At 34.0% G+C, this 24,331-nt stretch overlaps 3 protein-coding genes, 1 long non-coding RNA gene and 1 other non-coding gene across 5 annotated transcripts; 4 read left to right on the top strand and 1 right to left on the bottom strand.

Moving 5' to 3' along the window:
- Positions 1-8: 8 nt before the first annotated feature.
- LOC108821393 (protein DOG1-like 3) lies at positions 9-1,093 on the top strand. The gene has a single exon (XM_056991617.1). The coding sequence runs from the start codon at positions 112-114 to the stop codon at positions 976-978; it is 867 nt and encodes a 288-aa protein (XP_056847597.1). The 5' UTR covers positions 9-111; the 3' UTR covers positions 979-1,093.
- A 2,882-nt stretch (positions 1,094-3,975) lies between these two features.
- Positions 3,976-6,038, bottom strand: LOC108821109 (CBL-interacting serine/threonine-protein kinase 12-like). Its single transcript, XM_018594156.2, has one exon. The coding sequence runs from the start codon at positions 5,729-5,731 to the stop codon at positions 4,277-4,279; it is 1,455 nt and encodes a 484-aa protein (XP_018449658.1). The 5' UTR covers positions 5,732-6,038; the 3' UTR covers positions 3,976-4,276.
- A 7,140-nt stretch (positions 6,039-13,178) lies between these two features.
- Positions 13,179-14,484, top strand: LOC108810447 (uncharacterized). Its single transcript, XR_001943103.2, has 4 exons — positions 13,179-13,333; positions 13,416-13,489; positions 13,634-13,675; positions 13,765-14,484. It is a non-coding gene; the product is annotated as an uncharacterized LOC108810447 (long non-coding RNA).
- Positions 14,485-20,693: 6,209 nt separating this feature from the next.
- On the top strand, positions 20,694-23,516 carry LOC108823134 (shaggy-related protein kinase eta). The gene is made up of 6 exons (XM_018596405.2): positions 20,694-20,940; positions 21,575-22,132; positions 22,213-22,353; positions 22,425-22,475; positions 22,556-22,735; positions 22,824-23,516. The coding sequence occupies exons 1-6, from the start codon at positions 20,926-20,928 to the stop codon at positions 23,019-23,021; spliced, it is 1,143 nt and encodes a 380-aa protein (XP_018451907.1). The 5' UTR covers positions 20,694-20,925; the 3' UTR covers positions 23,022-23,516.
- A 312-nt stretch (positions 23,517-23,828) lies between these two features.
- Positions 23,829-23,901, top strand: TRNAE-CUC (transfer RNA glutamic acid (anticodon CUC)). The gene has a single exon. It is a non-coding gene; the product is annotated as a tRNA-Glu (tRNA).
- The last annotated feature ends 430 nt before the right edge of the window (positions 23,902-24,331 follow it).

Below are 24,331 nucleotides of genomic sequence, written 5' to 3'. Positions count from 1 at the left end.
TTGTTATAATTATAAAATATTAACTTAGCGCACATATATACATGCACCAATCCAATATATATAGACTAGAGCAACGTTTGATAAAATTCACGAACTAACAAACGAAGAGAGATGGCGAGTACAAGTTCGTCAAGTTATGGGATTGAGCACCTTCAAAAAGAATGTTACTACGAGTGGATGAGTTTACAAGCTAAACACATAGTTGATCTCAAAGAAGCTCTCATGAGCCAACAATCAGACGACTATCATCACATACTCGAAGAACTCGTTGGTAAAATCGTCAACAACTTCCAAAAATACGCCGAAAAAAGAACAGAGCTGACAGACCAAAGCTGCTCGAGCTACTTAGCACCATCTTGGAACTCTTCTCTAGAGAATAGTCTTCTATGGATGGGTGGATGTCGTCCTTCATCTTTCATCAGAATTATATACGCTCTATGTGGCTCCCATGCTGAAGCTCATCTTTCTCAGTGTCTCCTCCAGATGGATGAAAACGTCGAATATGGGCATGACGGTGATAGTACCTTGAGGGATCTTACCGCCACGCAGCTTGAGAAAATCAATGATTTACATATAAAGGTGATAGGGGAAGAAGATAAGATAAGTAAAAAATGTGCGAATTTGCAAGAGGATGTTGTGGATATGCCAATTGCTGTCACGGCTTTCTGGAGGGATTCGGTTGAAGCTGATGTGGCGGTTGAAGATGCTTTAGATAAGCACGAAGAGTGCATGGGGGTTTTAATGGCGGAGGCTGATAAGCTGAGGCTAGAGACGCTTAGGAGGATTGTGGAGGTTTTGACTCCGGTTCAAGCGGCTGAGTTTTTGCTCTCCGGGAAGAGATTACATCTGTCCTTGCACGAATGGGGAAGGGCTAGAGAAGAGCGTCGTTATGGTTGTGTGCACGTGCGGATGCGGATGCAGCAGCCGCAAGAAGCGGAGCCGGGAAGTCAAAGAGATCGTCCGCTTGTTGATATGTGAGTGTGAGTTTTGTGAGGTTGATAAATAATCTTGTGTAATAGTTTGGCCTAAGTAGAGATGAGATCATGTTAAGTGTCTTTAGGTGTGTGTGTGTGTGTGTGTGTTGTGTGAGAGAGAGAGAGAGAGAGAGAGAGAGAGAGAGAGAGAGAGAGAGAGAGAGAGAGAGAGAGAGAGAGAGAGAGAGAGAATGTTAAGTGTCGTTATGTGTGTGCGAGAATTACAAGGAATAACAGAAGCTGTAAAACGCCAAGAATTACTTTTTTTGTGCACAACGTCAAGAAACTACCTTTCTTTTTTTTTTTTGCTTAAATTTGGAGAAACTACCTTTCTTCCATTATGAATATAATACAAATAAGTTGTGAATACAAACGTCAAGATTAGTTTTGGTTGTTCTTTGAAAACTTGGTTCTTTTGCCTTTATTGAATTTTGTGTGTATAATATCAATGATATTTTTAGATGTAAGGAGTATTTTTAACTCTCTAAATATAATAATGGCCAAGCTTAATAGATATTTTTGACAATATATTCAATTTTGACATAATGAAGTAAAATCCCTGAATTACACAAGTGGAAACCGGTACTTGTGACTGGCTGTTGTGTTTTTTTGTATGACTGGCTGATGTTAATCTTTATACAACATTTGAATATTCCTTTTCTTTTAGATTCCGTAATCCAAAGTAAAAAGAAAAAGAAAAGGCAGTATCAACATTATTATATATATGTACAAGTGGGGCAAAAAGATGGTGAAGAGATATTTATGGATCACACAAATTAAATGACTCGAAGGTTCAAAAGATGACAATATACAATTACGCAATGAAGTAAAAAAAGATACCGTGGCAACTGCACAACTTGTTCACAACACGTGGTTAGTGAGAGTGCAAAAGGACTAATACAGTAACACGGTTTGATTTTTGTGTAGATAAAATGTATGATAGATTCTACATTTCTTATCATATTGTACATTTAAATTTTATTTAACTAAGGGCAAAAAACTAATATTTACGAGTTTCTATGTGTGTTACTGGTATTGCTTTTGCATATCCTAATATGTATATATATTTTTTTTTGCCATCTGAAATATATATATTAAACAAGAGTAAATTATAAAGGCTCAAAACCAGACCCAAAAAAAAAACTAGACTACAAGCCCACGAAACAAAGCAAAAGCTCAAGCCCAAAAGAAAACACCCGAGCCCAACAACCACCGCTCAGCCCACCTCATCCTCCACGTGGAGAAACCACAGACCCGGGGGGAGACGCGTGTCAGACGCCGGAGCCTTGTTGTCTCGATCGGCTAGAGCTTGCCGTCGGGGCCGCAACCGCACCTTCACCGGATTTTCAAGTCACCAACTCCATCCCAACGAAGATCGACGCTGAAGTAAACGGAACCAAACCACCGGAATCACCGGAAGAATACTAAAGGCCTCCGATTCCACCTCCAACGACAAATATTAGAAGTAAAAGAATCATCGGCATGCAACCTGGGCTCGATCTTCAGAGAGTTTCCACCGGCACCGCCGAGAACTCCTCCGAACTCAGCCCCCAACCACCATAACAAATCACCCCACTCTCAGCCCGAATACATTCTTGGGAGATAGAAGCCGGCGACCAATACCAAAGACAGGAACGGTACGGCTCCAGAGACATACGCCGGCGACAAACGGAGCGTGAGCCTCCGTATCCCGGGAAACCGACGACGGACCACCATCTAAGAAAAGGGGACATGGCCGCAAACTAAGATAAGACAAAGAAAAGAAGAAAACAGAAAAAGTAAAGCTGAGGCCGGACCGGCGGCGGCTAGAAAAACCGGAACCGTTGACCGGATACGAAGTTGCAAGACGGAAGTGGTTAAAGAGAAAAGGCAAAAAAAAAGTCTAGAAAGAGAAAGTAGGATTCCACATCCTAATATGTATATATACACACACAATCATATTAATTTTACATTAAACTAATCTAAAAATTAATAAATTCGTCAAAAGAACACAAAATTTCTTAGAAAATTATATAAGAACAATCATTAAATATCACATTAATTGTATTCTGACAAAATATAGACTTAATTTAAAATTAACAATATTCGTTATAATAAAAATTTAAATATCTATGTATAATAATTCAAAAGAAACTAAGTGGTTTTGGCCTAACAGTAAAGAGGTTCAACCTGGAGCTTCTATTCTGAGTTCAATTCTCTTTGTCCATCTATGAAAGTTTTTAGTAGTAAAAAACTCAAAATTTTATGAGTTTTATAGTCATTAGTCCTTGGGTCTAAGAAACCACTCAGTTATAAAAAACAAAAATTGTATCTCAAATAGATCAGTTAAATCAAATTTTAAATTCACTCTTTTAAAAAAAAAAATCGAAAATTTTATTTAAACAGCTTGAATCAGAATTTATCTATTCTGTTATAACAAATATAGAACTAATATTAATATGGTGTATTATAATGATTTATGTCATTAAAAATAACATTGTTAAATCAATTTCGAATTAATTAATTAAACTTTTAAAATAAATCATAATATTTTCATTTCTTGTTAATTTCATATAAATATATTTAATTATCATAATGAAATATTATAAATTAATATTTAATAAATTTTAAATTTAAAAACCTGAAATAAATGTTTTACTAATATATCTATATATTTCCTAAGTATATTTTTATTAAAAAACTAATTATTTTTATAGATTATAAAATCAAAATTAAATAGTTATGCACATAAAGAAAAAGACTTTTTGTATTTATACTACTAAAAATATTTAAAATTAAGAGAAAATTTTAAAATCAACTAATAAAAATTTAAAAAAATATTTTTCGTTGAACAACAACCAACGAAGGGGTCAACTCAAATATCTCCAAAAAGACAATGTCACTGAACGTTCAGTCATTAGTCTAATAAATTTGATCAAAAGAAAAGAACAAGAACATTCTTCTCTTCTTTGGCTCATTCCCATTTTAAGCAAAAAAAAAACACAAATCAAAAGCAGAAGAAAATGTTTACAGAGAAAACCATTATCAGATAACATAAAGAGTATCCTCAACAAGAAGAAAGCAAGTTTCTTTATTTGATTTTCATTGTTTTATACAATTAAAGATCTGACCCGAAACTGTATACAACTCACTCTCCCACACACACAAAAAAACAAAACTGCTAAATGGTTAGTAGAAACATAACACCATATCCCATTTCTCTAAACGATCTCTCCACCAGATAACAAAACCCAAAACTCCCATAAGGAGACTGACTACACACCCCCTCATTATCTCTGTAGCTTTCGGCCACTTTTTATAATCTATTCAGTATCAGAAGGCAAGAAACAAACCGGTGGAGAATCCGCGGTTACATCAACCGCTGAAACCGCAACAGGCTCTTCATCAACATCATCAGCTTTCAGATTCTGCAACATGGGTTTCAACTCATTGTTACAAAACTCTTCATACTCTGCTCTATCTCCTCCTTTCTTCTTCACCTCAACAACAACCAACGAAGGTGTCAACTCAAATATCTCTGCTGCAATAGTCAAAGGACCTTTCACTCCTTGTCTCCAACCTTCAAGACTCACCCTACAATCCTTCTTCCTCACGGTAAAGCTCACAACTTTAGCAATCTCTTCCAACTTCGATATAATCTTCGAAACCGGAGCTCCGGAAACAAACCTAGAGCCTTCCCCATCATCATCAAACAACCCCGACAAATCAAAACCTTGCGAAAACGATATGATATCGAAAGCATTCAAACTCGCGGGTCTAGGCAACCCCACAACCTTCCTTCTCGGCTCCAAACACTCAACCTCCGATTCAGAAACAGCTGAAGACCGACCAGACTCCACGGAAACACTCTCCAACTCATCATCATCATCCTCAACATTGCAAAGCTTATCATCATCCACATAGAACTTAACATGCTTAAACCCTTTCTTAAACCAAGAGTCCTCCATAACCTCAAGGAAAGTAAACCGTTTATCCGGATTCGTCTCAAGAAGACGAGACATCAACCTCGTAAGCTCCGGCGAGAACCACCTCGGACACCTAAACTCCCCTCTGTAAATCTTCTTATACATAGCCATAACATTCCGATCATGAAACGGGAGATAACCCGCCATCAAAACAAACAACACAACACCACAAGACCATATATCAACTTTAACAGCATCGTAACCTTTCCTCGCTAAAACCTCTGGCGCCACGTAAGCAGGGGTCCCACAGAACGTGTGGAAAAGCCCGTCTACCCGAATCTGATCAGAGACAGCGCTGAGCCCAAAGTCCGAGACTTTGAGGTTACCATTCTCGTCTAGTAAAAGATTCTCAGGTTTGATGTCACGGTGGTAGACGCCGCGGGCGTGGCAGAACGTGACGGCGGAGATGAGCTGCTGGAAGTATTTTCGAGCGGCGTCTTCCTTGAGACGTCCCTTGGCGACCTTGTTGAAGAGCTCGCCCCCGCGGACGTACTCCATGACGAAGTAGATCTTGGACTTGGTGGCCATGACCTCGAAGAGCTGGACGATGTTTGGGTGGCGGACGCGGCGGAGGATGGATATCTCGCGTTTGATGTGGGCGATGAGGCCGCCTTTGAGGACTTTCTCCTTGTCGATGGCTTTGATGGCGACGCTCTCGTTCGTTTTGACGTTGCGGGCTAGGTAGACCTTGGCGAAGGTTCCGTGGCCGAGAAGCTTTCCCATTTCGTAGCGTCCGAGGATTAGGGTTTGTGTTGGGCTGCTTCTCTCCTTCAGGAGGGATGTTTCTGTCATGGGGAGGGAGAAAGTTTGAACCTTTTTTTGATGGGTTCTGCGTAAAGATGTCGTTTTTATGGAAAAGGTGGAGAAATCGAGAATCTGGGCGAGTTGGACTCGCTTTGATTTTCGAGGTTTCTCACCTGTTGATTCGTTGGTTGGTTGGTTTGTTGAATGTGGAGATGTTGTTGTGGAAGGAGACGAAGATGGTTCCTCTCTCTCTACTCTGTTTTTGGGGATTTACTCGAAATAGCACTTACTCTGTTTCTTTCTGTCGTCGCGGTATGTATATTCTAAGGTGCTTATGCTTTATTACTTGTGAGAGTGACCCTAATGATTAAATTGAAATTTAATTGTACTTTTAGATTATACTTACATGGTAATGGTATTTTAAGTAATGAATCGTCTAGATTTTTGAGTTCAGAAATCTATGACGATATTCTTTGTTTTTTTTATCTTGTTTTCTTTTTTTGGCTGACGATATCATTTGTTCTTGTTCAGAGAAAGAAAAACAAGATAAAAATCTCAACTTGCAATTTTCAATTTTCTAGGAAGAACTAGTTCTCGTGAAGGAAATCTGTTTAAAACGATGTCAATGTTCACTAGAGTACTTGCTACAAGTGGTACTTTAACAAAGTTCTTACAGTAGTTCTTTGTTTAATTGTTATTAGGACATCTTCGGTTCAATTCCATATTTTAAAAAATATATATATCCTAAACTCTAAATCCAAACCGTAATCCTAAACCCAAACTCTATACCCTAAACTCAAATCTTAATCCCTAAACCCAAACTCTATATCCCAAACTCTAGACTTTATACCCTAAAATAAAATTATATATCCTAAACCCAGACACTAAACATGTGCATTTAGAGTTTGGATTTAGAGTTTAGTTTGCGGTATTCATTTTGTTAAAATTAACATTTAAAAGATTTTTTGGCTTTTAAAAAATGTATTTAATATTTTTTGTCATTAATCTTACGTGGCGATTTGATTGGCTAATAGAATTGAGGTGAATTTAAAAAGTTCACTTCAGGAGTGAACCTAAGTATTGTTCAGAGATTTACTAGAAATAGCATTTACTCTGTTTCTATCGTCGCCGTATGTTAGGGATTGAACAATACTTAGGTTCACTCCTGAGGTGAAACTTTTTAGAATTTAACGTTTGATTTTAGGGTATAGAGTTTGGGTTTAGGGTTTAGGATTTGGGTTTAGGGCTTAGGGTTTAGGGTATAGATTTTAGGTTTAAGATTACAGTTTGGATTTAAAGTTTAGTTTGCGGTATTAATTTTATTAAAATTGACATTTAAAGATTTTTGGCTTTTTTAAAATGTATTTAATATTTTTTGTCATTAATCCTACGTGGCGATTTGATTGGCTAATAGAGATGAGGTGAATTTAAAAAGTTCACCCCAGAGGTGAACCTAAGTATTGTTAGGGATTTATGAGTGTGCCCCTAATGATTAAATTGAAATTTAATTTTACTTTTAGACTATATTATATGGTAATGTTTTTTTAAGTGATGAATCGTCTAGATTTTTGAGTTCAGAAATCTATGACGATATTCTTTGTTTTTTATCTTGTTTTTTTTTTTGGCTGACGATATCATTTGTTCTTGTTTCAGAGAAAAAAAAACAAGATAAAAATCTCAACTTGCCATTTTCAAATTTCTAGGAAGAACTAGTTCTCGTGAAGGAAATCTGTTTAAAACAATGTCAATGTTCACTAGAGTACTTGCTACAAGTTGTACTTTAAAAAAGTTCTTACAGTAGTTCTTTGTTTAATTGTTATTAGGACATCTTCGGTTCAATTCCATATATATATATATATATATATATATATCTATATATATATAGTTCAAGTCCATATTTAAAATATATATTAATACAAAACAAGAATAAGAATCCAATTACAAATTGATTTACACAAACTTTCCAATTTAAACTATTTTCTATATTTATTAAAAATTGAAATGCAACTCTATATTTTATTATAAAATAGAACAATAAACAAAAATAGAAACTTATTTCATTTATTAAATATTATTTTATTTTTGTTTATTATTCTATTTTCTACTCTATATTAGAGTAAAATATAATGTGATTATTATAAAATAGTAATAAAAATGATTACTATTAAAAAGTCGACATCTCGTCACTTATATTTGCACAAAACATATTTAAACTTTTTCTTTCATATAATTAATTACGATAAATTGTTTCAAATTTATATTTTCAACATTTTCTTAACCATACATTTTTTTATAAACAAACATATCACATTTTCCATATATTATTATATATTTAGTTTAAAGAATAAAACTATATTCAGCTTAAAATAAGTAAAAATCACTATAATCGCCTAACATTCCATTTCATATTATTATAGTTTGAGTGTATCTAACATGATTAGCGTAATTTTGAAATATATGAATAATCATTCATAGTAATCTTTTAGAAGAAATTATGGAATACACATGCCTATATATATAGTTTATGTTAACTACTTTAACATTTTAATCATTATATAATCGTAATTATATATTTACTTTAAACGTAAATTACCCTTACATATAATTTATATAACAATTTATTGAAAATTTTATAGCAAGGAGGAATAAGTTTTGTTTAGTTATTATTTCTAAAAATTCATTGTACACATACAAATAATATAAAAAGCCATTTACTTGGATATAAGTATTTCATATATCATTTCGAACGAGTTAATATAAACCAGAAACCAAATCAAATTGATTTAGTCTGAACGTCAAATGTTTTTTTTTAACAAAGATTAACGTCAAATGTTTATAATTACTTTTTTCAAAATTAATATCAAATATATTTAATTTTAAAATAACATGATTTTGGGCTTGCATAAAAAATTATATAAATTTCATATTTTATTAGAGCTGGAAAAAAATTATTTAGTTTAAATTTTGCATTTTCATGTAATGATTCAAATTTTATAAAGTTATATTATATTTATTTAGATATTTATTCTAGGCAGAGGCGCATATCATTATTTAGTGAACATATATTTCCGCGCTTATGAACACTGTGTTGCTGGATTCCGTAATTTCCATGTACGTCCATGAAAAGACAACTAAACACGTTTCATGTGGCTATCCAACGGCTGTGATTAATTTGCAATTGTTTTTATCAAATTACGTGGGCACCAAACTTGCCAAAAACGGTCGTTTGAAGTCTGACACATCACACATGTAAAACAAATCTTAGGTTTCAGATAGTGTTTTAAAATCCGGACCGAATATACGGTCGAATCAGGTTAAATCATGAACCGGACAATAATTTGGATTGAGTTAATATTAAAATTCTGCTAAAGTTGAATCGGTTAAAAATCTATATGGAACTGTCAAAAACTCCGAAACCGGTGACTATTGAACCGGCCAAACCCCCAGTTCGTATATGAACCAAAATTTTGTTAATAAAATAATTAACTTCTCTTCTTTTAAACTAAAAATAGGATTTATGAAATATTAATAAAGTAAAAATCACTGCATTCACAAAGTTTAATTTCACGTCAAGATATTATTTTTTCTACTTTTCATTTTGTTTTAATTTTATTTCATAATCACTTGTGTTGAAAACATTAATAATTGAAAATTTTATGTTTTTGAAATTTTGTATAATTTATAAAAGAAAAAGACACTTGTTTAATATCAAAATATAACTTTTAACTAATGTATATAAATTTTTTAAAAGGTGATGACGATTTAGATTGATAAGATTTGGAGAATAAAATTTAAATGTGCTTTTCATATTAATTTTAGATTTAAATTATTAAATTATTTTATTTACTTTTGTTACATTTTAGTTGTTATTTTAAGAAATAATTTCTAAAAAAAATTGGCTATTAAACATTTTATTTGATATGATATATATTTGTAAGAATATGCATATTATTTATAATATTATTATATTTAGTTTAATCCAATCGAACCCGATTCGAATTCTGTCGAACCACGATGACCCATGATCCAAAATATTTCTGGTTCGCTAGCCGGTCCGGTTTTAAAAACACTGATTTTAAACTAGTGATGTTTAGATTTTATTATCTTAAGATTAATGTTTAGATTTTATTTTCTATATGTACAAAATTAATGTTTTATTTTTATTTTACTCAACATCACTTATATTTCACCAATAAATTTGGGTACAAGGATTGAAACCACAACAGAGTTTAGCCATTTATACAATGTGGGATTTAGTATCCCCTTAATCACTTGAAAGGATCCAGCTAGCATTACCAAATCAAAAAGGGTGATTTGATTAAGTGGTTAAACTCTATTGTGGGCATTTTTGGGTCCAACAATGTTCCACAACAGAGTTTAATCACTTAATCTCGTTTGTGGTCATTTTTGGATTCAATCATCACCACTGTATTTTTTAACCCCAAAAAGAACAATATCTTCCATAACTCGAAATGACATTGTCTTATTTCACCCTTAATTAGACCACATGAACGAACATAGCTACTAACACAAAGACATTAGACAACTTCGAAATACAATATCATTGAGTTGTTAGTCCCAAAAGATAGTGCGGTGCTTGTCCCAAAAACATATTCACCAAAAGGTGCATCTTCGAACTTGTCTCATGACCATTGGTGTTCAATGTCTCGTTCCTTAGCCACTAAACCGGACAGACTCATTCGAATGAAAATGCGGACTTTGGAAGAAAAACAAGAGCCGGATCCGTAAGTTTTAGATCCAGAGGTGTGAACTCTTACCATCGGTTATAATTTTTTTCCCTAACGCTGCAATGTGGAATCTCCCCCACATATCATCTTGAGATAAATTCCTCCGGTTGACCGTTTCATTGTTGTAAACCTTGGTATGTGTTGTCTCCGAGAACTGGGAAACAAATCACTTTCTGCTTGTCGTTGTTAATTTCTCTCCTCCGTTTATCCCACTACCTTCTGAGGAAGTAGATCAATGGTGTAGGAGTCGCCTTGCCGAGCCCCATGCTGCCGCCCTGAGAGAATCGCTAAAGATTCGTCGAAGTTCTGAGATGAGGAAAATTAGATCTGGCTTAACTCCCAGCCCTAAAAGCCGACTCTCCCCTCTACCAACGCTACACTAGTCTCGCTGTTACTCCAAATGAAGCCAAAGACCATCATTATCGACCTTTAGAGTTCTCCAGTGAGTATCTGCACAGTGGAATACCAAGCAATGAGACATGGAGGAAAAATGTAGTGAAGAGCGAACAAAAAAATAAAGAAATGGGAAGGGAGAACTTCGAGCACCGACGATTGCCGAACCAGAGTTAGGGTTTCAAAACTTTGTTTAGTGAGAGGTTAGAACGATTGAGTTTTCTAGAGAGAGGATTTTTTGTTAGATTTAAAATTAACGTTTTAGACTTTAATTATTGCACAGTGTTTTAAAACTAAGATGTAAATTAAATTCTTAAAATATAAATAACAAAATTTTAATGAAAAACAAATAAAATTTTAATGAAAAGTAATAGATAGATATATATTAAACTTATATTAATAATTATGAAAATTTAAAATATCAGTTTTCTAAATACGAAAAGAGTAAAGTTTTGATGAATCTACTATGTAGATAGATTGTCTTGATACCATCAATTCGACCCACTCAAATAGCTGCTGCTAATCGTCTTTTCTTATGATTAATCAAGTTTAAAATATTTTTAAATGTACGAATAGAAAAAGAAGAAAATAAACTTATAGTAGTGTCCCTAAATAATCCTATGATAACTATTTAGAATTGACTCAAAGCTTATAATAGTGCCCCGGTTCATTTTTCGTTTTCATTAACTAATCTTATGATAATTACTTTTTCGTTCATTTTTTAACCTCTCTCAAAGATTATAATAGTGCGACTCTATGATAGGTCTCCCGATTATAAACTGTTAGAGCATCTCCATTAGTAAAATTAATGGGAGAATCACACAGTTCCCAAAAAAAATATATTAAAGAAATCCAACTCTTTTGAACTTCACTCCCGCGAGCTTTTCCTAATGAACCTGTATCATTACTATTTTGCGGGTTTCACGACACGTGGCGACCCGCAGTTGGTCGATTATTTTTTTATTTTAGAAGAAACATCAAACAATAAAAGAAAATAATAAAAATATAATAATCTTTTTTTTGTAACCTTTCCATGAAATTCACTGATGGGGATGCTCTTAGATAGTCAATTTGGTACGATGATGATGTAAAAATGATAATTTTAGATAAATCTCATTAAATTGAACACACAAGTGGGTGATCGGTCAACAATCTATTTATATAAAGTACAGTTATCTCTCTCCAGGATGCGCCACGTCATCCGCCACTTCATAAACTCGACTTCCAACGGAGTGACACGTGTCATGTTTCATAATACTCACCGTTTCATCTATCTTATTAAAGCTGAAGTAAAATTTCGGTGTGTTTGGATATTTGGATAAGAGTATTAAAAAAATTTGGTGTGTTTGGTTATTTGGATAGCATTTATAAAGAATAATTTTGTTTGGAAACTTGGATTGTAGTTAAAAAAATTGTTTGGAAACTTGAATTGTATTTTTATTAAAAAATATCTCTATCCAAATAAAATCAGCAAATCCATTTAAACTTCCTACATTTTAGGGAATCCACTAATTGATCATATATTTTTTGTGATACACAATATTTTCCCCTAGATTTTTAAATTAAATAAATATCATTCGAATATTATAAATATCATAGGAGGTTCGAGTTGGATTATTTTTGGTCCGGATTGGTTTGTAGCAACCTAAAAATTTATTAATAAACTTTCATTTTAAATATGGCAGTAATAAATAATTTATATATTAAACTGAATTAATATATAAATATGTTATATTGCTATGTAAATAATTGTTTATGGATTCTTTAGTTGACTAATTTTTGATATAGTTTATATTGAAAGAAATTTATTTTAAAAATTATGTGAACTGAAGAAAAAACAATATAAAAATACTGTACATTTGAATTCAAAATCATTTCTTTTAACAACAAAATAGACAAATATGTTGAATTGTATACAAATTACGATGTAAATATTTAATTAATATATAAATATGTCACATTATTTAAACAAAATATCAATGTAAAAATATTGTACAGTTATATTCTAAAATCATTTATTTTAACAATAAGCCAAATAAATATATTGATTGAAAAAGGAATAAAATAAAGTCAGAAAAACACATAGTTTACCAGAGACACTCCAATATGTCGAATTTATTATAAAGAAAGTTTTAATAAGATAAATACATTCGATAATTACAAACAAATAATATTTTTTATAAAAGTGAAAAATAATGCCCGCGCTTCGAAAGCGCGGGTCAAAATCTAGTTTATTTTATGTTCAGGCTTTAGTTTTAAATGGGCTGTGTCTTCTTAGAACCCAGAGCCCAGACGATAAAAGAAACGCTGCGTTTTTAAAGGTTGGACATGTGTTCATCTTTGCCTCTCCAGATCTCATGACGAGATTGTTCTTTCATCTTCTCCTTCATGATACGAATGATATCAGTTACAGAATATTCCACTTAAAACCTTCCAGTAATCCATCACCCACAATTTATAATCAATGCGAGTCTTAATTTCCAAGGCGGTGGAGATTGACTATAAAACGGTGAGCTTTCCTACTTTGAGAATCATCTTTTGATTTGTTCTAAACTAACTAGCAGACGGACCACTCCTCCTCCACTGTTTAGGTAATGTCCGCCATGGTGATGCCCGCAAGCTCCATCACTTGGTTCATCACAACTGATTTGGATGTCAGAGAAATGTAAGCGGCTTTCCATCTGCTAAAATACTACTTGATTTTAAATTAAACTAAGCTCCTGCAACCCACTATATCATGCTATTTATATGTCGATGAAAAAGAAGTCTAAGGTTAAAATTATTTCTAAAAACTTCAACATATTCTCAGGAACAGGGTTTGGTTGCGGACGATGACAACAAGAAAGTCTCGGTAAGAGTTATTCAACATTGTAAACTAATGCTCTCTTATTTAATTTGACTATTTTGTGGTGGATATTGATTGGATTTTGAATTAAGCAGGAAGTAACATAGATTCTGGTTAAGCGATTGGGTCAGTTAAAAATAAAGAAGAAAGCTATTGTAGAAACAGAGGAAATAAGAAAATCCAAAAGCTAAAGCCATGAAAATTATTGCTGAAATGGAATCTTATTCGGAAATAGGAAAAGTTGTTGACATGAGCTCTTTCGGAAATAAGGCTACACTGATTCTGGAGTTGTTACAGCCAGATTCTGGAGTAGAAACCCTTCCCAGATTGTAAGAACACTGATAAAGCAATGATGCTTGCTCTACTGAAATCAGCTGCTGCATCGATAGCCTTTTGCTCAATTGTTAATCCTGGAAAGATTGAAGAATGTAGAATTAGTGGCAGTTGTTTGATTGCCATTGAAAAGAGTAGAAGTTTGTATTGGAAGAAAGTGCAAGAAGTAAGGAGGAGTTGTGTTATTGGATGAGTTTCAGAAGACAACGACGGTCATGGAAGGTTCTGTCGTGCTTGCAAGTGCTTGGGGAAGTGATGAGATTGTCAAAATGGTAAAGTACTAAACGAGTCTGATCTGTGATGACTTTCTGTTAACACCTATAAAGGCCATTTTTATTGGAGTTGGGCTGCAGGATGTGGAAATTATTGTGGTAAAAAGATACTTTATTTCTCTGTATAATACGTTATGGAGTCATTCCCAGAATGTAAGAACACCCATAAAGATTGAAGCTATCTCTATATGATACGGCCTCCTCTCTCCCACTTTTATTGTCAACATCTTTACCATTTTTTTCTCTGTTGGTAATGATAGAACTTAAAGCACAAAGAAATTAAGGTGGTATTAAAAAATGTGAAACCTTAACCGACAACGGTTAACCGAAATTGGTATAACATAGTGTTATGTTTTAGACTAACGTGATTTGCTCTGTGATTTCCTTTAGGTTTCATCAATACGCTTCCTATCAAAACACATATAATAAAATTAAAAATAAATATGAAAAAGAAAGTACAGACCAAATATGTTATAATGTTAATTGAACATAGCTATCAAAAGAAAATAAAAACTTATAAGATGCAGTTGACTGTATTGGGTAAAAAAACATAGTAATGGCATTCTCTAACGATGCAGTCCCTTTGCATTACCAGTATTAGATCATCCCAATAGACACGATTTGTTTGATGTTTTATCACCAAGACCTGCAAATTGTAATGGGTCTTTCTTAGTTACGACCAGGATTGAAGAAATTCATCTATGTGACCAAAGCTATCATCAATGGCTTTCTGTGTCAAATATCCTACTGTTTTTTATCAAGGTTTTGGTATAAAATTAATCTTAGAAGATTTGAAAAATCTGGTATGACTATAAATACAAATCACGTTTTTTGTAGGGTGATCATCCGATTCGGAAAACATGAAAGTTAAAAGAGTTAAAAATTGTTTTCTTCTTTTTTGACTTTTGTATAGAGAGTTAGTTGTGTGTTCTAAAAATAATCCTTTTTAAAGTGAATAAATTTAATCCTTTAACAACAAAAAGTGAATAGAATACATCACTTTATCATCTAATTTATACTAGATTCTAAAGCACAAGTAAGACTTGCATCCTAACACTGGCCTTACACAATAGAAAATCTACATAGATTGTATTTGTTGTCATGATTCTAGGTTTACTAGGTTAACCGAGACAAACCAAAATTAATACACTTAATTTTTTATTATTTTATGGCCCACTTGCTAATTCATTGCATAAAATAATTTCTCTTAGCTAATATTTTTTTTTCCGTTAAGTAGATTTATAGATAAAAGCTAGAAGCCCAAGTACAAATACAAACACAAGCCCAAGATCGGGACCCAAAAAAAACAAACATACATACAAATGAAAAAGGCCCAACAGTGGCCCGAATTGTCCAAACGACCACGCACGGTCCAAACCAAGGAAACTATCGGTGGACGCGTATCGAAACCCAGCGCGTCACCAAAACACGCGAGAACATTGAAGAACGCGGAGGACACGTGTTAATATCTCGCCCAGCGAGACACACGCGTCACACATCCGCTACGCTTCCACCGACAACGAGACCACACCGGAGCAAGCCAACCGCCGCTTCACCGGAACACTACACAAACGCCGGAGCCAGGATCCTGATCCTTCCTGCCACTACTCTTACGCCTGAACTCCATAAACCGGAGAGCTTCATCGGGTTTATCCCGAGATCTCATCCCGAACCATCGAGAACCACCCATCTTCTTCCGCTCGCTTCTTTCACTGGCTAGAACCTATAGTCCGTTGGGAACTCAAATCGGGAGCGAAACCACACATCAACACCGAAACACCTAGAGAACATCATAAAACTTCCATCAGAGCCGCCGTCAAAACGCATGAACCGTCCGACGCGGAAACCGAGAGCCGACCGTTCACCCTAATCTGATGGATGCAACGACGGAGACTTGAGCCGGCCGTCCACCGCGAAACGGTGCGGCGCCGGAAACAAAGAAAAAACCAAAAAGGACGAGAGGAATAAACTAAAAAACGCAAAGGAAAGCAGGAAGAGAAAGGAGAGAGGCCGGACCGGCGGTGGCTGTAAGAACCCACCCGCCGGCCGGAGCTAAAACGCTTCGATTAGGTTAGAGAGATGTCAGAGAAAAATAACCCAGGAAAGAGAAAAAAAGTAACTGAGAGTAAATTCTCTTAGCTAATATTCTTGCTACTATAAATTATATAAAAAAACCAAAATAGCCTCTATGAATAAATACTACTAGCATATACAAATCATATGAATCAAAGGCCACGACAATAGTCCAACTACAAAGCTCATGTTATTTCCACTAATGCATTCACATAACAAAAATCACATTCCGTTATATGTATAAAACACACATAATTAATTAAGAAGTACAGCCAATTACAAAAGCTCAAAGACAATTTTCAAAGCATATGATCTTAATTTTTAACCATCCATCCAGTGATTTGAACTTGATACAAACAAACCAACTACAACAACGTCAATTGCCATATTAACAGTTATATATTTTGTTTTGTAAAAAAAATATTAACATATACGATAAATTACATTTCAACTGACGACATGCTCATGTTACCTCCTTTTAATAATCACGTTTATGTAAAACAGTGTTCCTGCGTAAACAAAATTGATAACTATCAGATTAGATTCCTCTACCTCCTGTTATCTCCTGTTACTTAATATAAATATCTAATATTACATAAATAATTTTATAATTAATAATATATTTTAACTCAAATAAAGTTCTAACAAAAACCTACCGAAAACTAAATTTTGTAAAACATATATCACAATCCAGTAATATGTATAAAATTAAATTATATAAAATACTTGAATCTATTTACAAGTTTGTTTCTTTCCTACCATAAAAAATAATAATAATTTCACTCATTTGTTTTGGTCATGCAACCCAGGAAAATCACAAGAAATGATGTAATACCAAATCTAATTATTAATTTATAACTAAAACATAAATTACTAAACAAAATAAAATTGTTTAAACCTCTTAACAAAAGAATATCATACTTAAGAAAAGTAATAAGTAGTATTTATTTCATAGAAGCATAACCAATTATCCAAATAATATGGTTTATTTAGTTTTCAAAAATATCATATAAAAATTAACAAATATGTATATTTTAAAATGATAATAATTAATATTAAATATTTACTCTGACTATTTTAAATTATCTACTGATCTGTTTCCCGTCCGTATGGCGGGCTTACCCTAGTATATTAGGAAGTAACCTTTTGTCATAAATATTTTGACAAGTGACAACAGAATGTTATCATTTTAGATTTTAGTAGTTGGTACGGAAGTGGAACACGGTACTATACAGTTACTTTTGTACTGTTGTATCGGATAGTTTGTGATCTCCGAGTAGTCTCAGTTGGGTTTGGGCTAGATTTACATATACGATGTTAGATATCTCACGGGCTTGTATATAAGCCCATTTTGGCTAAATGAGACTTGAGAGTCTATTCAAGAAAAAAAAATTGTGAGATGGCCAGTTTGGAAGTTGAGTTTGTGATTGTGAGTCACTGTCGTAACAATTTAATGCGCAAACGACAGTCCATCCACCAAAAAAAAACGGACAAAACATTCAATGTTCATCTCAAAATCAGAACACACAGACATTTCGAGTTCTGGCAGCTATTTCTTTGGTCCAGCGTGTTGAACCTTAGCATTGCAACACGGTATTCCAGACATAATAGCACAAAATCAAATTATAGCTATATTGTACCCAATCAATATGATAACTTCATTATCGACTATGCCACACAACACTATATTTCTTTGGTCCTACAACTACGCAACCCCAGCCCAGCCATCTGCTGAACAAAAGCCGTCTTTGTCTTTGGACCCGGGTCATGGACTCTTTGTCTTTCTGTTGTACCCTTGTATTCCACAGAGGAGATTGTAAAATCTATGGGAAGCACATTATCCGCGAGTCGTAAATAAGGGTCATGTTGGGCGCATGTTTCAAACCGTTCAATCGAGAGCCTATTTGAATGTGAGAACCAACAATTGTCAACATCATAGTGGTGAGTTCACTTAGGTGTTAAAAAAGAAAAAAAAAAGAAAGAGTTCACTGTAGGGGGTTTACATTCGACAACAACAGAAACGATCACTATCTTTAATGAATACTGTTTCGTAAATTTTAAAAGTAACAAAGACAGAGAGGCTAACAAGAGGTCGATAAGTTATAGAAAGTTTTGACTAAAATAAGTTTGTAGCTTTGACCAGCCCATCTCCATGACACCATGCCAGTTGATGCCACCGACTGCCAACCCACCGGTCTATTTTCACATTTTCATCTTATTATACTGTAATACTGACGAATATTATCATTTCATTTTTTTGGTTCCACTCGTATTCTCGTAATATGGTCTAAACCTCATAAATGGCTCAACAATTTTGTATTATTGTTGTTGGAATGTCACAATTCAAATTTAAACATGATAAAAATGTATAGTATCTACTTTTCCTTATAGTGTATGCCAAACATTATACATATGTAATATGAACCCTATAGGCGGTATAAAACTTTTGTATTATTTTATATCATAAACTAAATTTGGTATAACTAAAAATTAGTTTGCAATTCTTAAAAAAATTTAGATTCTTCAACTATATTAGATCGACGTCAGTTTTTAAAATAGTATGGTTTTGATTTTTGAGATTATTCAAGTTATCAAAATATTTATTTTATTTTAAAATATATTTACTGAGAATATATATTTTTAAGAAAAATATAAATTTTAAATTGAGAGTGAGGTTAACCGAAAAAAATTCAAATATATAAAAGAAAAAAAATCAGATATAGAAAAAGTTGTTTGGGATGCTTGAAGAAATGGCAAGTATATGCATGAAGATAACATGAAGTGATGAAGGGGTTTCTTTTTCTCTTTTCTTTTGCCAACGGTTAGCTCAGCTGTTACCTAGTAAAAATAACAATATTTATAATTTTCATTTTCCCTATCATTCGAGCCCAAATATTTTTTTCCATTAATCTGAAAGTATTCAAGACATGTAGAAGAAATCTATACTAATCTCCAAAAAGAGTTGTAGCCGCATATATATGGATATTTCTCTGTATATTCAAATAATACTTAAAATATAATTTCATATCCAAATTTGTTTAGTGCCGTGAAGTTAATTCAAACTCAAATTATATTTTCAAAGTCAAATTACCAACAAATCATCTATGTGTGGTTTGGGCCAAATGTTACTAGTTTTCTTTTTAATCATACTTAACTTTTCCTTTCATTTTCATTTTAATGTATCAATTATTTGAATGAATATTCTAAAAATGACTATGATTTATTATTATTCAAAGATTTATTCACGTTTTAAACTAAAGTAGCCTATAATCTTAACAACTTACCATAGTAAAAATACGCAGCTAAAACCTGATGTATGTGCATTTTGGCTGCTACGATTTAAGAATACGTAAATTAACATATGAATTATTGAGCTTTAGGATAATATCCACAATATAATCCATACCGCCAAAAGTATGTATGTCCCATGCATAATTGAACAAAAAGAAAATTTATTAATATTTTGTTGTTGTCTTCTGCAAATGCTAGCACTGCTATCATTATCATCATTTGATATTCCAGAAAAAAATAAAAAAGAAATATAAAGAAAAAACGAACACAATAAGTAAAGCTAATAGTAGGTAATAATTAAAGACATTTTAAGGCTAAAACTTAGTTATAAAATAGACAAACATTAAAAAGCCAAGACCAAGGAAACATAAATGCCTTTTTCTTTCATCAATGTGAAAAAGAAGTTTTTGCACCAAATGGTCAAACTTGGATCTTTGACAATTTTGTTCCAGTTCATCATATGCTCTCATAACTTTTTATTTATGTACTACTTTACCTAAATTACCTTACATGTTTTGCTTACTTCGAAGCTATATCTGTACCTATAGATGTTTTAAATGTGAAATATATTTATGTAATGTAGTAATGTAATATCTACAGTGTAATGTAATAATGTGATTACAAAAGATTAATCATGTAAAACTATACTATAGTAACTTAGTATGTGTAAGACGCATGATTTTGTTATCAATTTTCTTTTAGATACTACTGATTATAAAAGCATTTGGATAAATATAATTTATAAAATAAATAGTGAGTGGTATTTTAAGATTCACTTTATTAGTTACTATTATAATTGTGTAAATGAGACATTGACAATTTTCATATGAAACACCGGGTTAGACCTTAAACCATTTCGGAAGATGAGACCATGAAAGATTCAAATTTGACCGACAACACATTGATTGATGCCTTTGATTACGAAATAAGAGCCCTTGTGTCGAGGGTGTTTATGTAACTTTCTATTTAATAAACGAAATTTAATTTAAAGAAAATACGAAAGAAGATGGCGAAGAAAACGGAAAGTATATAGAGATAGAGAGAGAGAAAAATAAAAGAGAAGTAGAGCTGGATTCACATGGACTTGTTCTTTCTCTCTCCCTCTCCTTTATTCTCATCTTGAGACTTCTCTTTCTCTCTCCTTCTTTGATCATTACTACCAACAAAACTGATTGAAACCCATTTTTGTTCTCTCAAATCCATTCTCTCTCTCTCTCTCTCTCTCTCTCTCTCTCTCTCTCTCTCTTTTTCACTCTTCTATCTCTTCCCTTCTCTGCCTCTAACGCCATGGCTGACGATAAGGTAAGCTAATTGTTTGTTTTCCACATTTTACCTTTCAGTTAGTTGTCTTTGCCTGAACAGCTTATGTCGGGGTGAGAGAGTCTTGTTCTTCTAGAATTTTTTTCATCAAGATAAAGAAATCTGTAGCTAGTGTTCTTGAAGTTGAAGAGGGTGTCTCAAGTTCTGGGTTTGTCAAAAGTTTCTTTCTTTTTTTGAGTTAACTTGAGATCTCTGAGTTGCTCAAGGGTCTTCTGAGCAAAAAAAATTCGTTTTTATTTTATTTTGGGACGACCTGCCTGCCTACAGCCTACCAAACTATTCTTTATCTTTTACTTGAATAGGATGTGTAAATAAAAGCATCTTTAGGGTTTTGTGAATTAGCTATGTTGGGTTATCTGTATTTTAAATCCACAGTTTGTACTCTATAGATCCATAACTTTAGCATAGATTCATTCTTGTTTTGTTTTGTTTTGTTTTGTTTTATTACATGCGTTTCTGTTTCTGTTTCTGTTTACCTTTCTTCTCGCGTGACAAGAAGTATATACTCGTAACGGCTATAACCACTCTTTTTGACTAACAAAAGTTTCCTTCTTTATGCCTTTTTAAGCTTTTAGTTTTTAGGTTTTTCTAACCTTTAAAAGCTTGCCTCTTACAGGAGGTACCTGCTGCTGTAGTTAACGGACAAGATCAAGTCACTGGCCACATAATCTCCACAACAATCGGAGGCAAAAACGGAGAACCAAAGCAAACAATAAGCTACATGGCGGAGCGTGTCGTCGGAACAGGCTCATTCGGGATAGTTTTCCAGGCAAAGTGTTTGGAGACCGGAGAAACCGTGGCTATCAAGAAGGTTCTGCAAGACAGGAGGTACAAGAACCGAGAGCTTCAGCTGATGCGCGTGATGGACCATCCCAACGTCGTTTGCTTGAAGCACTGCTTCTTCTCTACCACGAGCAAAGACGAGCTGTTTTTGAACTTGGTTATGGAGTATGTCCCCGAGAGCTTGTACCGTGTTCTGAAACATTACAGCGGTGCGAACCAGAGAATGCCTCTTGTCTACGTTAAACTCTACATGTACCAGATCTTCAGGGGACTTGCTTACATTCACAATGTTGCTGGAGTTTGTCACAGAGATCTTAAGCCTCAGAATCTTCTGGTTGATCCTCTTACTCATCAAGTCAAGATCTGTGACTTTGGCAGTGCCAAACAGCTTGTAAGAGATATAAACTCTTTTTGACTTGTAACGTTTTGTCGTTTACTGATGGAAGTTTTACACATTTTGGCATCATCAAGGTTAAAGGAGAAGCCAACATTTCTTACATATGTTCAAGATTCTACCGTGCACCAGAGCTCATATTTGGTGCCACTGAGTACACAACCTCCATTGATATCTGGTCTGCTGGTTGTGTTCTCGCCGAGCTTCTTCTTGGTCAGGTACTAAAACCACACTACTACTTTCACCTTCTTCTTGTTTCCTTTTGTAATGAAATTATGTTTTCTTGTAGCCATTATTCCCTGGAGAAAATGCTGTGGATCAGCTAGTTGAAATCATCAAAGTAAGAATCTTTTTTAACACTGTCTATAATTGCATTGTTGGGCTACATTATCCTGATTGTTTGAAGTTGGTTGGAAACAGGTTCTTGGCACACCAACTCGAGAAGAGATCCGTTGTATGAATCCACATTACACAGACTTTAGGTTCCCTCAGATAAAGGCACATCCTTGGCACAAGATTTTCCACAAAAGGATGCCTCCAGAAGCCATTGATTTTGCATCAAGGCTGCTTCAGTACTCTCCAAGTCTTAGATGCACAGCGGTGAGTATTACCCATATTACCCTTATGTCTTTCTCTCTTAACTGAAATGCTCATAAATAGTGTGTTCTTTATTTATTTTTAACTTCAGCTGGAAGCTTGTGCGCATCCGTTCTTTGATGAACTGAGAGAACCAAATGCTCGTTTACCAAACGGACGGCCTTTCCCGCCAATCTTCAACTTCAAACAAGAGGTAGCTGGAGCTTCACCTGAGCTGGTCAACAAGCTGATCCCAGACCATATCAAGAGACAGTTGGGTCTAAGTTTCTTGAATCAGCCTGGAACTTAAAACGAACGAGCACAAGATCGAGAACTTTATTATGTATAATGTACCATTACTCAAGAGCCAGAAGAAGGTAGTTTGAAGGCAACTTGGAGGATTAACAATCAGAAGTTTCGCCTCCTTAAACTCTGTTCCAGGAATGTTACTATTCAGAGGCAAGTTTGATGATAGCTTCTACAACCTGACGACTTTCCCAAATCTGCAAAGAAATGTATCTTCTTTTTTCCTTTTTTTAAGTTTGGTGAAAAAAAACAAAATCTCCCCCTTGCACTTCATTCTTTCCGCATCTGTAAATGAGTTTTTTTAGTCAAGAGTTTCTATTTATATAGTAAAGGTTAGGGTTTCTTTATATAGTAAAAGAATCTTTAGTCAAAGAGGATCCAATGTCTACCAGAAGAGGAAGGCTGGAGAGGCTTCTGCAGTTTTATTGGGTAGCTTTGTTTTTTGTTTCTTTCTCCTTTTGAATGTTTCTCTTCTTTTAATGAAATACTAGTTTGTTTATGAACCTACCTTCTTTACAAAGGGCAAATCTCAAGACTTTTTTTTATCCATTTTTTTGCATCAGAGAATGAATCACTCTTCAGTTTTTACTTTGTCCAATTAATTAGCACCATCAATTAAATCAAGCTCGTCCCATGTATAACTTTGTGGAAAGAAGTCATTGCCCAAATGTAAAGCATTCTTCAGTTATGGTGTGTTGTATTTGTATCCATAAAAGCTCACGAGGAAAGCTGAAAACTGAAAAGGATCTTCGAATGAGTTAACTCAAGTATATTTGCTTAAATAACGGGAAATATCTTTAACGTACACCAATCCGTTGTAGTCTAGCTGGTCAGGATACTCGGCTCTCACCCGAGAGACCCGGGTTCGAGTCCCGGCAACGGAGATTTTTTTGAAATATTTTTGAGAGTAGGGGTATTTTCGTCATAATAACAACGAATAAAACCTAATTCGCTACTCGACTGCCTCTCTTTTTGCTCATCTCCCTGGAAATGGTAACCTTTCTCAAACTTTTTTCAATCTATAGATTGCTTCGTACTCACGTTTCCGTTTTTAGGGTTTAACATTCTGTTTCCCGTGATGCAGGCGTCGGAGAAGAAGCTGTCGAACCCTATGAGGGACATCAAGGTGCGAGATTCATGCCCACAAATGCCATTTTTCATATACAAATCGAGATTACTGCTCAACTATTTCTGGCAGAATAACAACTTTGAAGAAGAATTCTGGATGATAATGGTGTCTTGTTGTTGTGGTGTTAGCTCTGTTTCGAGGAGATTATCATAAAATGGCCAAGTTCATGTCTAAGCTAACCAGAG

Source organism: Raphanus sativus, chromosome 8 (assembly GCF_000801105.2).
Source record: "Raphanus sativus cultivar WK10039 chromosome 8, ASM80110v3, whole genome shotgun sequence".
In the NCBI taxonomy this organism is placed as follows: domain Eukaryota; kingdom Viridiplantae; phylum Streptophyta; class Magnoliopsida; order Brassicales; family Brassicaceae; genus Raphanus; species Raphanus sativus.
This window is presented reverse-complemented; position numbering and strand designations above follow the sequence as displayed.

Coding starts and splice junctions, on each gene's coding strand:
- LOC108823134 (XM_018596405.2), top strand. Junction 22,354..22,424: donor CCGAGCTTCTTCTTGGTCAG/GTACTAAAACCA, acceptor GTTTTCTTGTAG/CCATTATTCCCTGGAGAAAA. Junction 22,736..22,823: donor CAAGTCTTAGATGCACAGCG/GTGAGTATTACC, acceptor TTTTAACTTCAG/CTGGAAGCTTGTGCGCATCC.
- LOC108821109 (XM_018594156.2), bottom strand. CDS start 5,731: ATGACAGAAACATCCCTCCTGAAGGAGAGAAGCAGCCCAACACAAACC.
- LOC108821393 (XM_056991617.1), top strand. CDS start 112: ATGGCGAGTACAAGTTCGTCAAGTTATGGGATTGAGCACCTTCAAAAA.